At 42.0% G+C, this 12,975-nt stretch overlaps 2 protein-coding genes and 1 long non-coding RNA gene across 4 annotated transcripts in view; all 3 read right to left on the bottom strand.

The window, feature by feature from the left end:
* LOC134794983 (uncharacterized) overlaps window positions 1–12,975 on the bottom strand; it is a 312,799-nt gene that overhangs the window by 156,887 nt on the left and 142,937 nt on the right. The gene's annotated exons all lie outside the window — the stretch shown is intronic.
* The window catches only part of LOC134794914 (uncharacterized), a 443,559-nt gene that overhangs the window by 74,165 nt on the left and 356,419 nt on the right, over window positions 1–12,975 (bottom strand). The window lies entirely within an intron of this gene.
* The window catches only part of LOC134794898 (stromal interaction molecule homolog), a 145,924-nt gene that overhangs the window by 20,701 nt on the left and 112,248 nt on the right, over window positions 1–12,975 (bottom strand). The window contains exons 6-10 of one of the 2 annotated variants that reach the window (XM_063766743.1): window positions 4,660–4,856; window positions 4,137–4,256; window positions 3,335–3,502; window positions 2,237–2,371; window positions 1,576–1,699 (exon numbers count right to left, since the gene is read on the bottom strand). In XM_063766743.1, the coding sequence (XP_063622813.1) occupies window positions 1,576–1,699; window positions 2,237–2,371; window positions 3,335–3,502; window positions 4,137–4,256; window positions 4,660–4,856 (744 nt within the window). The remainder of the gene's footprint in view (window positions 1–1,575; window positions 1,700–2,236; window positions 2,372–3,334; window positions 3,503–4,136; window positions 4,257–4,659; window positions 4,857–12,975) is intronic. The other variant, XM_063766742.1, reaches the window with a different exon arrangement.

Raw genomic sequence — 12,975 nt, forward strand, 5'->3', positions numbered from 1 at the left:
CGTAACAGACGCGTTTTGTTAGAGAGTGAGTCTTCTGTACCTAGTACTATTATTTATTCTGTGGTATCGGTAAAATAAAAAAAAACCGGGCAAGTGCGAGTCGGACTCGCGCACGAAGGGTTCCGTACTATAATGCAAAAAAAAAAAAAACGAAAAAAAAAGCAAAAAAAAACGGTCACCCATCCAAGTACTGACCACTCCCGACGTTGCTTAACTTTGGTCAAAAATCACGTTTGTTGTATGGGAGCCCCATTTAAATCTTTATTTTATTCTGTTTCTAGTATTTGTTGTTATAGCGGCAACAGAAATACATCATCTGTGAAAATTTCAACTGTCTAGCTATCACGGTTCGTGAGATACAGCCTGGTGACAGACGGACGGACGGACGGACGGACGGACGGACAGCGAAGTCTAGTAATAGGGTCCCGTTTTACCCTTTGGGTACGGAACCCTAAAAAGTACTGAGGTTGACTGAAGTAGCATTACAAATACGAACGTTTCCGAGAAAATACGATGGAAAACAATTATGCACTACATTTGTAAATGGGACATTTCAAAAAAAGGAGTGTACCCTTTCTCAATTTGAAAAATGTTGTATTGGATTGGACCTCATAAGATATAAAAAAAAAATATATATATATACGCGTGAACTTGAGAACCTCCTCCGTTTTTTTCGTCGGTTATAAAAGAAAGGATTCCGAAATTTCCGTTCATTTTTCATACCATCCATTTCGTTACCTTCATACATACAGTCTTTGAATAAGGGATTGCTATCGGAATGCAAAAAAAAAAACACATGGGAGACTTTTTCCCTTATTCGTAAGAGCTCGTAATTCTGGATAGAAATAACATAAAATTTCCAAAGTTGTGTTGACAATTTTTCTATTTTAATACAGGTTTAATGAAACGTATTAAATCTCGCAGATTTCTACAACTTCCTCTATTTCTACGTTTGTTTTGCCATTTCTAGAAACTAATCTCAATTATTGGTCCGCCATTTTGCTGCCGTGTATGGAAAATTTTGACGATGGGATATTTCATAACATAACTTTTATTGTTCTACCTATGGTTGAAAACATTTGACACGCTATTAAATTTACTTTACAAAATATACAGGGTGGCTAAAAAATGACTGCATTCCCGTCGCCAGGGAGGTTTTGGGATTATACTGAGCAACTTTTACTATGGGACCAACCCCGAAATCGCGAAAAAAAAATTAGGCTGTTTCATACATTTTGGCTGGTCCATTTTCTATGTGAGGGTAAATTATTTCGGGATTGGTCCCATAGTAAAAGTTGCTACTCTGTATATTTGTGATATATCTCACGATAGACTAGGAATCCTCTATATACGGAGTTTAGAGCAATTATTTCATGAAACCGATGCTGCCAAAAATACGGGGGTGCGGGGACGAGGTGAGCGAGTCCCGTGCCGTGATTGGTCCGTTCAAAGACACCGACGTCACACAAAGACACTTTCGGCTCGAAAATGGAGTAAAACTACCGTATTTGTGGCAGAGGGGGTAGAGCTACTATGCTCAGTCTGGAGGATGTCTTGTCTGTATATCTCACTTACCTCTAGCGCCAGGACGACCGTTGGAGGTCCTGTACAGCATGCCCTCTAAGAACTGAATGCCGTTGTTATTGATTATGTTAAAGCCGCACAGCCGCTCGATCTGTTTCCATCTGTGCATCCTCTCCTGCAAATAAATGTTTAGAATTAAAACCAGGCGTGGCTCACTCCGCGATTTCGTCGCTTTGCTACAGGTAGCTAAAAGTACATCCGTTCCACACCAATTTTGGTGGCTAGCCACCTAGCGGTCATATCTGTCGTGATCGTAACAGACGCGTTTTGTTAGAGAGTGAGTCTTCTGTACCTAGTAGTATTATTTATTCTGTGTTAGAACTAACTAGTATCAAGATATTTCTTAAGGGAGTGAATATGTATCCAAAAATTTAACAACAAATATGAATGCTTGGTAGCGGTAGCGGCGCAGAGAGGTAAGGCGTGCGAAATCCAAATCGGTGGTAGTGATTAGTGATTAACGATCCTTTGCTCGCTGAAATATCATTTTATATATACCAGTCGCTTTTCAGTAAAGGAAAACATAGTGAGAAAACTGGACAAATAGAAATAAGGCGTGGTGGATATTCTGAACTACACTGCCAAGAGCTTATATAATGTACAACTAGGATAGCGCTGAAGAGCTATGACAGGTTATATGCAGTTTACATACCGATAGTTCCTGAGTGACTTCGTTGAGCGCAGTGCGCGCCTCGACGATGGAACGGTCTACGTCGTCTATAGACTTGCCGTGGGTAGATACAAACGCTCCGACCAGACTCGAGCGCTTCTTGCGGAGTTTCTCGCACTGAAAACATGAACAAACATTTAGATAACAGTTGAATGTTCTTCTCGTTGATCCTAAGATACAATGTACTGCGAATTCCATTAAGTATGCCACTCTAGAGCCGTATTCAGCTCTGACTGGGGGGATACATACCACAGTTCACAGCTACTTTCTCAAATAAGTCGAAGTGATTCGTTATCAAATATAAAGGGCCTACGTTGGACCACCTACTACGTGTGATTTCGAATGATCGGTGCGTCTAAAATTACGCACGCTTGCCTAGAAGAGACCAAGAGAGAATTCAATTACCTACTAGTTAGGTACTACACCAGGGGCCCGTTTCTCAAAAGCTTGTAATTTGTAATACAAGTGGAAGTCCTTTTCTAACAAAAGCTGTCAAAAAGTGACATCCGCTTGTATTACAAGTTACTTGTATTATTAGCTTTTGAGAAACGGGACCCAGGGAGGCTATTAGCCAAGATGAAAAATGTATCGGGATGACATATCGTCGCTATACTTACTCAACCTCATATCTGCAACAATCATTTGATGGAAATGTCGCTTTTCTTTCATTCGGAATACGGGTGTTTTTGTCATCAAATGAGTGTTGCAGATACGAGGTTGAGTAAGTATAGCGGCGATATGCTACGAAAAGTCACGTGACTATTTCCATACATTACTTTCAATTGGAGTTTTCTATCAAGGATTGCCATCTTGGCCAGGCCCTCTGTGCATCAACCCAATAATTTGTAAACACCTTGGACACCTACCGCTTCTCTGGCCTGCTGTAGTTGCAGCTGCTGCTGTTTCTTACGTAGGTACGACCTGTCTTCCACCTCGTGTGTGAGTTGGAGCCACTGCTGCAATCCCGACCCAGCACCAGTCACATTTTCATTTACATTTTCTTGACCCCCCCTCCCCCCTCCTAAATGTGTGACATAGTTAATGGATGAGCCCTAATTTGTGAACACCTTGGACACTCACCGCTTCTCTGGCCTGCTGTAGCTGTAGGTCTGCCTGCTGTTTCTTACGCAGGTACGACCTGTTTTCCACCTCATGTGTGAGTTGGAGCCACTGCTGTAATCCCGAGGGTGGCGCCCAGCACCGGTCCTCAAGTTCGCCTTCCGCACGCCTCAATTCTGCTCTTAACATCTGTCAAATATAAATAATAAAAATAAATAAATAAATATTATAGGGCAATTTTACACAGGTCAACCTAGTCCCCTTGTGTTGTGGGTACTATACGACGATACATATAATATACACATATATATAAATACTTATAGAAAACATTTATAACTCAGGAACAAATATTTGTGATAAACACACAAATAAATGCACTTACCAGGATTCGAACTCGGATATAAAAGATATAGTTAATTTTTTGCATTAGAAAAAAGGTAAACAATCTTGACGTGTCTTTTTATTGCAAACACTTTTGAAAAATAGGTCACGTCAAATATGTAACAATTATGAATCATATTATGATTATTTACATTCTTTTGCTTTCATAAGTAATAGTTACTGATTTTTAAAAAACTTTTTACAATTAAAGGACACATCAAGATCGCGTAGTCTTTTTCTAATGCTAAAAAAACGAAGTATAGAAGTCAGATTTCCACTAACTATGTATTAACAGTATGTCTTGGCATAGGTAGCTGTAAATTTATACTTGTGTTTGTTCGAATAAAGAATAAAAACCAACCGGCCCGGGCCCGGACCGTTCTAATGTGATCACCCTTAACTTTATAGAAGTAACTCTTGTAGAGTTGTGTCAAAGGCTCACCTCAATCTCGGCTTTCAGCTGCGTGACCTCAAGATCTGAGGAGGCGGAGTTGAGTAGCGGCGTGTCGCCGGCCTCTCTTAGTTTCTTTTCTAGGTTTCTCTTCTCTGTGGTGGCGCTTTCCTGAAAACAAATTACTTGATCTCAATTGTTTAACTCTTGGCTAAATAGATGGCGTGGTATGAAGAAGTGGCACATAAAGAAACATGAGGAGAATCACAAAAGCAGCGGGCGATTTGACAAGTCAGTTTCAAAACATTTATATTCTGAGAATACTTACAGCCATGTCAACATTGTCAACTATGACATTTCAGAGATCGATATGAACTAGCAATACGTGACCCACTCTATCAAGGAATGTAGTAAACATTTCATGTCAGGGTCGCCATTTGAGACTCTCATAAATTTCGTACGTAGCCTAGCCATACGTATTGTAACTTGTCCTAGCATCCTCTGGACCTGGTGCCGACTGGCTCGTCTAACTCACCGCCACTCCGCAAACAACTGTGTAACAACATGTCGGTACCTGTTCCAACCGCGCCTTCTCAAGTTCCTTCTGCATATCATCCAGCGCCAGCTCGGCCCTTCTCAGCTGCTCCATGTCTCTCAGCATTCTCTGGACCTGGTGCCGACTGGCGCGACCAGCCCGCAGCGCCGCCCAGCCGCCGGCGACGGCTCCGAGCATCAGCGACGCCAGCAACCAGTCCTTCCAGCGACTGCCTTCTGGAAGAGAGCCCGGTCTAGGTAACTAGTATGGGTTGTTTTGATGGTGGCATTGGTGATTACAACTAATGTCTGGTCAATCGTTTTCGTCACTAAAGGTGTGAAATTCAAGCGGTCTAAAGAGCGATCTCTTTTAGACCTTTGGGCAGTGGAGACAAGAATATAATATATGTACTATACTAGAATTATACACGAGGTGGTGCAACAGACGATGGAGATGTTGAAAAAATCTTACGCGTGTACATTTTTCATGTATTATGTCGCCTTTTTTTGTGACGATGATGATTGACAATAACTTAAACTGTCACTTTCATTATAACTAGTGAACGGATATTCTAACGTAGTGCCTAGCAGTATAGGTAACACATATTTGATGACTGCAAAATGAAGCAAGCATTCACAAAATATTTTTAACCGATTGTGTACAGTCAGCAGCAATAGTTGCTAAGCGGGCGAGGTGTTCAAAATAATCTTGACGCGACTTTATCTTAACAATAGCTTAAGAGCGCGTCAAGGTAATTTTGACCATCTCGCCCGCCTAGCAACTTCTGCTGCTGATTGTAGGTAAGTATATAATCATATTATAAACAATTCTAGTTTCTGTTGTGTCGAAACCAGACCTTAAGGCGACGGTAGCGGTGGGTAAAATTTCAGATTCTGTCAATTTACCCCATTTCACACACAAGCGCACTTCACGCACACTACCTCACTTTACTGGGACAGGTCAGTGACCCATCATGTTTTTTTAAGATTGGACTTTTAGTTTAGTATTGACCACTAGCCTCCTTTGAGGGTAAAAGCGTTCCATTTAAAGATGAAATAGAAACAATGCATTTAATCTTGCTTTCCTTGTCTGTTCATGTCACACGTGACGTACCTATTTAATTCATTTGATTGTTGACTGTTTTACTACCTAATATTGCTTTGTCGAGATACGCGTTTTGTACAATTAAAGCGAATAAAAATAAATTAATTAAAAATTAAAAAACACGACTGCGAAAAAGCGATCTGAAAAGACAAAAATAATTTATAGTTGTGTTAGTTACCCAGTCACATGATTGATATTTTTCATTGACTGTACCTGTGTATTTTATTTCAATTGCAGTCGGGGACCTTGATGTATTGCCATTTTCCCATTTAAAAGGTCCCCGACTGCAATCGAAATAAAATACACAGGTACAGTCAATGAAAAATATCAATCATGTGACTGGGTAACTAACACAACTATAAATTATTTTTGTCTTTTCAGATCGCTTTTTCGCAGTCGTGTTTTTTAATTTTTAATTAATTTATTTTATTTTATACTTTTTAGATTTTTTAAACCAACCATATGTTTTATGATTTGCACCTGGCTTTGGACCGCGTGCAGCGCGTCACATACGTCGGGCTACGCCCGACTCCTTTAGTATGAGGGCGCCTCCAGCGCCCAGATTTGGTAAGCGTACAACGTGTCACGTACGTCGACTCTTTTAGTATGAGGGCGCCGAAGGCGCCTGGCTTTGGAACGCGTGCAGCGCGCCACGTACGTCGGGGTACACCCAACGCTTTAAGTATGAGAAGGTCGAAGGCGCCTGGCTTTGGACCGCGCGCAGCGCGCCACGTACGTCGGGCTATGCCCGACGCTTTGAGTATGAGAACGCCGAAGGCGCCTGGTTTTGGTAAGCGTGCAGCGTGTCTCGTACGTCGGGATGCGCCCGACTCTTTTAGTATGAGAAGGTCGAAGGCGCCTGGCTTTGGAACGCGTACAGCGCGCCACGTACGTCGCTTTAAGTGTGAGGGCGCCGAAGGCGCCCGGGTTCGGTAAGCGTACAACGCGCCACGGACGTCGGGCTACGCCCGACGCTTTGAGTATGAGAACGCTGAAGGCGCCCGGCTTTGGCAAGCGTACAGCGTGTCACGTACGTCGGGCTACGCCCGACACTTTTAGTATGAGAAGGTCGAAGGCGCCTGGCTATGGACCGCGCGCAGCGCGCCACGTACGTCGGGCTACCTACTACCGACTCTATTAGTATGCGGGCGCCCGGTTTTGGAACGCGTACAGCGCGCCACGTACGTCGCTTTAAGTATGAGGGCGCCGAAGGCGCCCGGGTTCGGTAAGCGTACAACGCGCCACGTACGTCGCGCTACGCCCGACGCTTTAGTATGAGGGCGCCCAGCTTTAGTAAGCGTACAACGTGTCACGTACGTAGGGCTACGCCCGACACTTTTAGTATGAGAAGGTCGAAGGCGCCTGGCTTTGGACCGCGCGCAGCGCGCCAAGTACGTCGGGCTATGCCCGACGCTTTGAGTATGAGGACGCCGAAGGCGCCTGGTTTTGGTAAGCGTGCAGCGTGTCTCGTACGTCGGGCTGCGCCTGTAACACGGCTGTTTAGAAAGGGGGTAAAATATAAATAAATGAAAAGCTCCGGCTTGTGGAAAATGGAAACAGCCATGTTAACAAAATAAAATTAAATCAAAATAAATTAAAATAAACTAAATGGAAACCTTGCTGTAGGAAAGCTAGCAGGAGAGACAATTAAACAAATTTATATCTAACAAACTTTATTAATCTAATCATTTACTGTTAAATGCTCAGTGGTAAAGCTGGGTCGCTTCACAGGTTCTAGTTATAAGGGTTTACACCCATTAATTAAAAACTAAAAACTAAATTTCGAAATACCTAAGTTTTATGCACCAGAACTTTCAAAACTTCAAACTGAATAAAATTAAATTATAATTAACCATTTTAAATTTGTAGTTGGTGGCGAATGCCACTCAAAAGTTATGCAACAGACCGACCTCAAAAACTGCTGCTGGAACTGCAGCAGCGGGGAGCGAATTCGCCTTTCCCCGGGAAGCTGGCCGCTAACCTGGTTGGAGCCGGCCGCTGCAGATGGCGTGGTACAGATCCCACAGCCTCATATTACAACTTCTAAACATCTTCAAATGAATTCCAAAAGAAATCGAAAGCTCTTCCAAAAATATTCACAAGCTCTTCAAAGGAAAGTTCACAAGCTCCCGGCTCCTGTAAACCGAGAAATGGATACATTAGCCGACGCCTTAATGGCCGCTAAAGAAAATATGAAACAATTGGAAATTTAGCTCACCGCACTGGAAGCTGTTAGGACTTCTGGCGGAGCACTCCCAACCCTCGAGCAGGAGTCAACTCTGTAAAGAACCAAAAACCTGGTTAAGGACGAACCCACAACGTTTCGCGCCATTGTGGAGTTGATCACACCTAAATTCCATTTGTACTTACTCAGTGGAGCACACCGAAGGACTCGAGCTGCTTCCAGCATTTCGACCAACATGGCGAATGTGTGGTCTCACCACAAATAGTACTCATGCGAGCGTGCGTCCCCGGAGGGGTCCACACATCAAATGTGCATGTCATCTCAAAATGACCTCCTCATATGTTGAGTACAAAAGGCCAAAACAAAAGTAGGGTGCCAATCCCTTGAAGACACAAATCCTACGAAAATTCTGACTGATTTATTTAACAATTCACTCCTGAGCCTAAGAACAATATATTTTATCAATAAATCTAATAAAGTTTCATTTCAGAGCCCCCTTTTTGGAGTCTGTAATTCCTATGTTTTATTTAACATCTAAATTCTCTCTTACCTAAAAAACATATCTAAATCATACAAACTTTTCCTGGAGTGACAACCTAAATATCTCAGGTTTTAATTATTTTTACTCGTATGACAACCCCGACAACAGATAAGCATAAAGAGGTGCATCTGAATGCAACAGATTATGCAAATAAGTGCAACCAATCGAGTTAGTTTGGGATATTGTTAAAATCATCGAAATAAGAAAAGGAATTCAACCCAAAAATATCAATTTAAAATTTTAGAAAATGTCTACGTTACACGCCCGACTCTTTTAGTATGAGAAGGTCGAAGGCGCCTGGCTTTGGACCGCGCGCAGCGCGCCACGTACGTCTGGCTACCTACTACCGACTCTATTAGGATGCGGGCGCCCGGTTTTGGAACGCGTACAGCGCGCCACGTACGTCGCTTTAAGTGTGAGGGCGCCGAAGGCGCCCGGGTTCGGTAAGCGTACAACGCGCCACGGACGTCGGGCTACGCCCGACGCTTTGAGTATGAGAACGCTGAAGGCGCCCGGCTTTGGCAAGCGTACAGCGTGTCACGTACGTCGGGCTACGCCCGACACTTTTAGTATGAGAAGGTCGAAGGCGCCTGGCTTTGGACCGCGCGCAGCGCGCCACGTACGTCGGGCTACCTACGCCCGACTCTATTAGTATAGCCTCCAGCGCCCAGATTTGGTAAGCGTACAACGTGTCACGTACGTCGACTCTTTTAGTATGAGGGCGCCGAAGGCGCCTGGCTTTGGAACGCGTGCAGCGCGCCACGTACGTCGGGGTACACCCAACGCTTTAAGTATGAGAAGGTCGAAGGCGCCTGGCTTTGGACCGCGCGCAGCGCGCCACGTACGTCGGGCTATGCCCGACGCTTTGAGTATGAGAACGCCGAAGGCGCCTGGTTTTGGTAAGCGTGCAGCGCGCCACGTACGTCGCTTTAAGTGTGAGGGCGCCGAAGGCGCCCGGGTTCGGTAAGCGTACAACGCGCCACGGACGTCGGGCTACGCCCGACGCTTTGAGTATGAGAACGCTGAAGGCGCCCGGCTTTGGCAAGCGTACAGCGTGTCACGTACGTCGGGCTACGCCCGACACTTTTAGTATGAGAAGGTCGAAGGCGCCTGGCTATGGAACGCGTACAGCGCGCCACGTACGTCGGGCTACGCCCGACGCTTTGAGTATGAGGACGCCGAAGGCGCCCGGCTTTGGTAAGCGTACAGCGTGTCACGTACGTCGCTTTAAGTGTGAGGGCGCCGAAGGCGCCCGGGTTCGGTAAGCGTACAACGCGCCACGGACGTCGGGCTACAGCACATGTTGCGTATATATTATTAATCGGCTTTCACAGCCCTTCATTTTGATACCCTACTCGATAGGTTTGCACGATATTTTTTTCTAAAGGTTGCGTAATATGGCGTATTAAGTCCGCCATATTGTTTTTATAATGACGTCACATAGCCTATGTCACCCGGGATGACGTAAGGATTCTAATGATGTACCATACGTCTAAATCGGTTAAGGCTATCAGAAGTTAAGGTGGAATAAAGAAACTCACATACATACAAACATGAACGCTGAAAACAATACACTCTTTTTTTTGGGCAGTCGTGTAAAAACAAGATGTCATTAAGTCGGATGTAAAATGTTATTTACTACTCTATACGGTTTTTCATAAGGTGCAAAATCCATTCAATAGGAATTAAAATAAATAAAGTTTCAGCAGGGTGGCAATTCCATTTTGGCGGATAAAGCGAAACAGAGTAGTTCTATTGAACCTGCTTACAAATTTTCACGAGACTCAGTTGAGAAATGTGATCTGCAAAGGAGAACATACAAAAACATTTTTGCCCAAGCTGAAACGGAAACCTTTGCTAACGCTCGGCCAATGATGGTTTAGGTACACCTATAAAAAATGGTTGCCCTGCTGTAATTTTAATATCTTTATATTTCAACCGGTATAGCCCCGATGGTCCCGGGTTCGAATCCTGGTAAGGGCATTTATTTGTATGATGATACAGTTATTTGTTCCTGAGTCATGGTTGTTTTCTATGTATTTAAGTATTTATATATTATATATATCGTTGTCTGAGTACCCACAACACAAGCCTTCTTGAGCTTACCGTGGGGCTTAGTCAATTTGTGTAAGAATGTCCCTATAATATTTATTATTTATTATTTATTTATAGCTTTACCTTCAAAAATAATCGGTATCGCTAAACAATAGCGGTACCTTACTACTTATACGTTCACGAACTCGGTATAACCTGGAAAATAATCTCAAAATCACCGAAACATTTATGTACAGTCACCTGCAATAATATGTTACGTCATTAGCGCCAACTTTGGGCAGGTCTGGACATCGGATGACGGTAGCATGAAGTAGGAGGAAATGGGGTCATTTGAAGCATGATTTTTGGATGATTATAGGGGGGGGGGGGGGTGTCAAAAATCGATGACGTAATTTATGGACAGCCCCTAACTTGATTTAGGAATTTTAAGCGAGTTGTCTAATATAGGGGAAATTTCGGCGGGCAAAAAATTGATAAATAATGAATGCAAGTAGAAAAAATTGAGAACCCTTTGACAAATATTTCCGGGTTTGAGTTATGACACATGAAGCATAGATTATGTCTATTGAGATTTAAACTAAAAAGGCCTAAATACACAAAAGTTATAGCGGTGGGCAAAGTAATCCGGTAATTTGGCATCCATACCAACATTGCCCACCACCAAAAACAGATTAGGGTTGTCACTTTCATCTAATTTACCCAACTTCGCAAGTAAAAGAAGGTTATGTTTGTACACTAAAATAAGTTTATAAATATATACTGTATTTAATTTGTCTTATTATCCTTTATTTAGATGTTTTATCCCGTTAACGAATGAAAAACACAACAAAAATCATATTGTTGGCCATTAAACTATTGTAACAGATTTTCTCAAAAGTGACAACCCTAGCCTTTGTAAAGTGCTTAGGCGAGCCTTATTTGGAAATGGGCAAAAACGGGTAGGCAACATTGCCCAGCAAATTTATTTAAAAGTTTTTACACTTATCGCTAAGTTATTAACAGGGAATGGTAGGATTGCCCAAAACCTTTAAGTGATCCTTAGACATCATCATCATACGAGCTGTATTTGAATACCAAATTGACGTAGGCAACGTTGGCGAAAACCCCGGATATCTTTGCCCGCCCTCTAAAACGCAAAAAAATGGGTAAAAACACGATAAAAAATTTTTTTCTTCACTTAAACTGATGCGTTTGATCACAATGGACGTGCTGAGCAAAAAAAAGTCATATGATGTGTTTTTTTTTTGAGAAATTCGTGTTTAAAAAAAAAGCGGCCAAAGTTGGTGATAATGAGTAATGACGGTACCTACTCTTCGAAGGCCGCAAAAATATGTGACATGCTCTTATGGTTCTACAAATAAGATCGTGTCAGATATTTTTGCGGTCTTCGTTGTGTAACATAAATTGCAGGTGACTGTACATTTGGAATAATTATTTTATTTAGTTTCAACGAAAGTTTCAAGTTTAGTACGAAAATACTTCAGATATGCAATATGCACAAAATGTAGACCTAATCGAAATAAAACATTGCTTTTTATAGTAAATTTATAAAACATTTGATACATAGGTATACATAACAATAACCAGGCCACAGCGCTAATTGGCCTGTAAGCTTCATCTCGGTCTCCAAAGCCCCGAAAATTTGCTAGTACTTAGTGCTGGTCTAGCCGTTATTTTTTCTTGAAGATTTTCAGAGAACAGCACGTACACGCATTATACATATAGACGGAACGAACGGCATAATCATAATAATTTATTCGTCGCAATCCATGGTATTACAGATCTAGGTACAAGACTTTCAGGTATTACTTATACGAATTACATAACTCTTCCTGTTAATAGGCAATATTTTAAGATAAAAGTTCTATAATATAATACAAGATTACAGTTGTCATCAAAATTCATTGACGTACAGAAGTCAAATACGTTTTTAAAATGACGCAAAATGATACCAGCATAATAAAAATTGATCCCAATCAGTAAAGATGAGTCTTTAAACTTTTTTCATTTTAAGCGAGTTTTGAAGGAACATAATACTTAAATTCGACTGTAATCGTATTGTTTTAAGATAGTTTACTGCGGTTTTCAACCATTATGACCCGTAAATAACAGCAAATCAAATTTAAATGAGACGCGAGCTGATATTTATGTACCCTATTTTTTGAAATACAATTTATCTACTGGTATGCTTTCTCGTGTGCGTATATGATTTAATGTCAATATAATTGTCAAAAGCAAGAAAATCAAGCTGTCATTTTCATTTAAAGACGTACACGTGGGCTCCGGTGTAGCCCCAACGGGCATCTGATTTGACGAAGGATTTTGAGTGATGTCGTCAATGTATGGAAATTGTTCGAAAGTTTACATTTGAGATTGTATTTCTGTGTTGTCTTTGTGAGTAAAAATATAAATCGATAATAAATTGGTAGCTGAATTATCTAGCTTTCAAAATCATACAATAATTCAATTA

The sequence above is a fragment of the Cydia splendana genome, chromosome 11 (genome assembly GCF_910591565.1).
Source record: "Cydia splendana chromosome 11, ilCydSple1.2, whole genome shotgun sequence".
Classification (NCBI taxonomy): Eukaryota; Metazoa; Arthropoda; class Insecta; order Lepidoptera; family Tortricidae; genus Cydia; species Cydia splendana.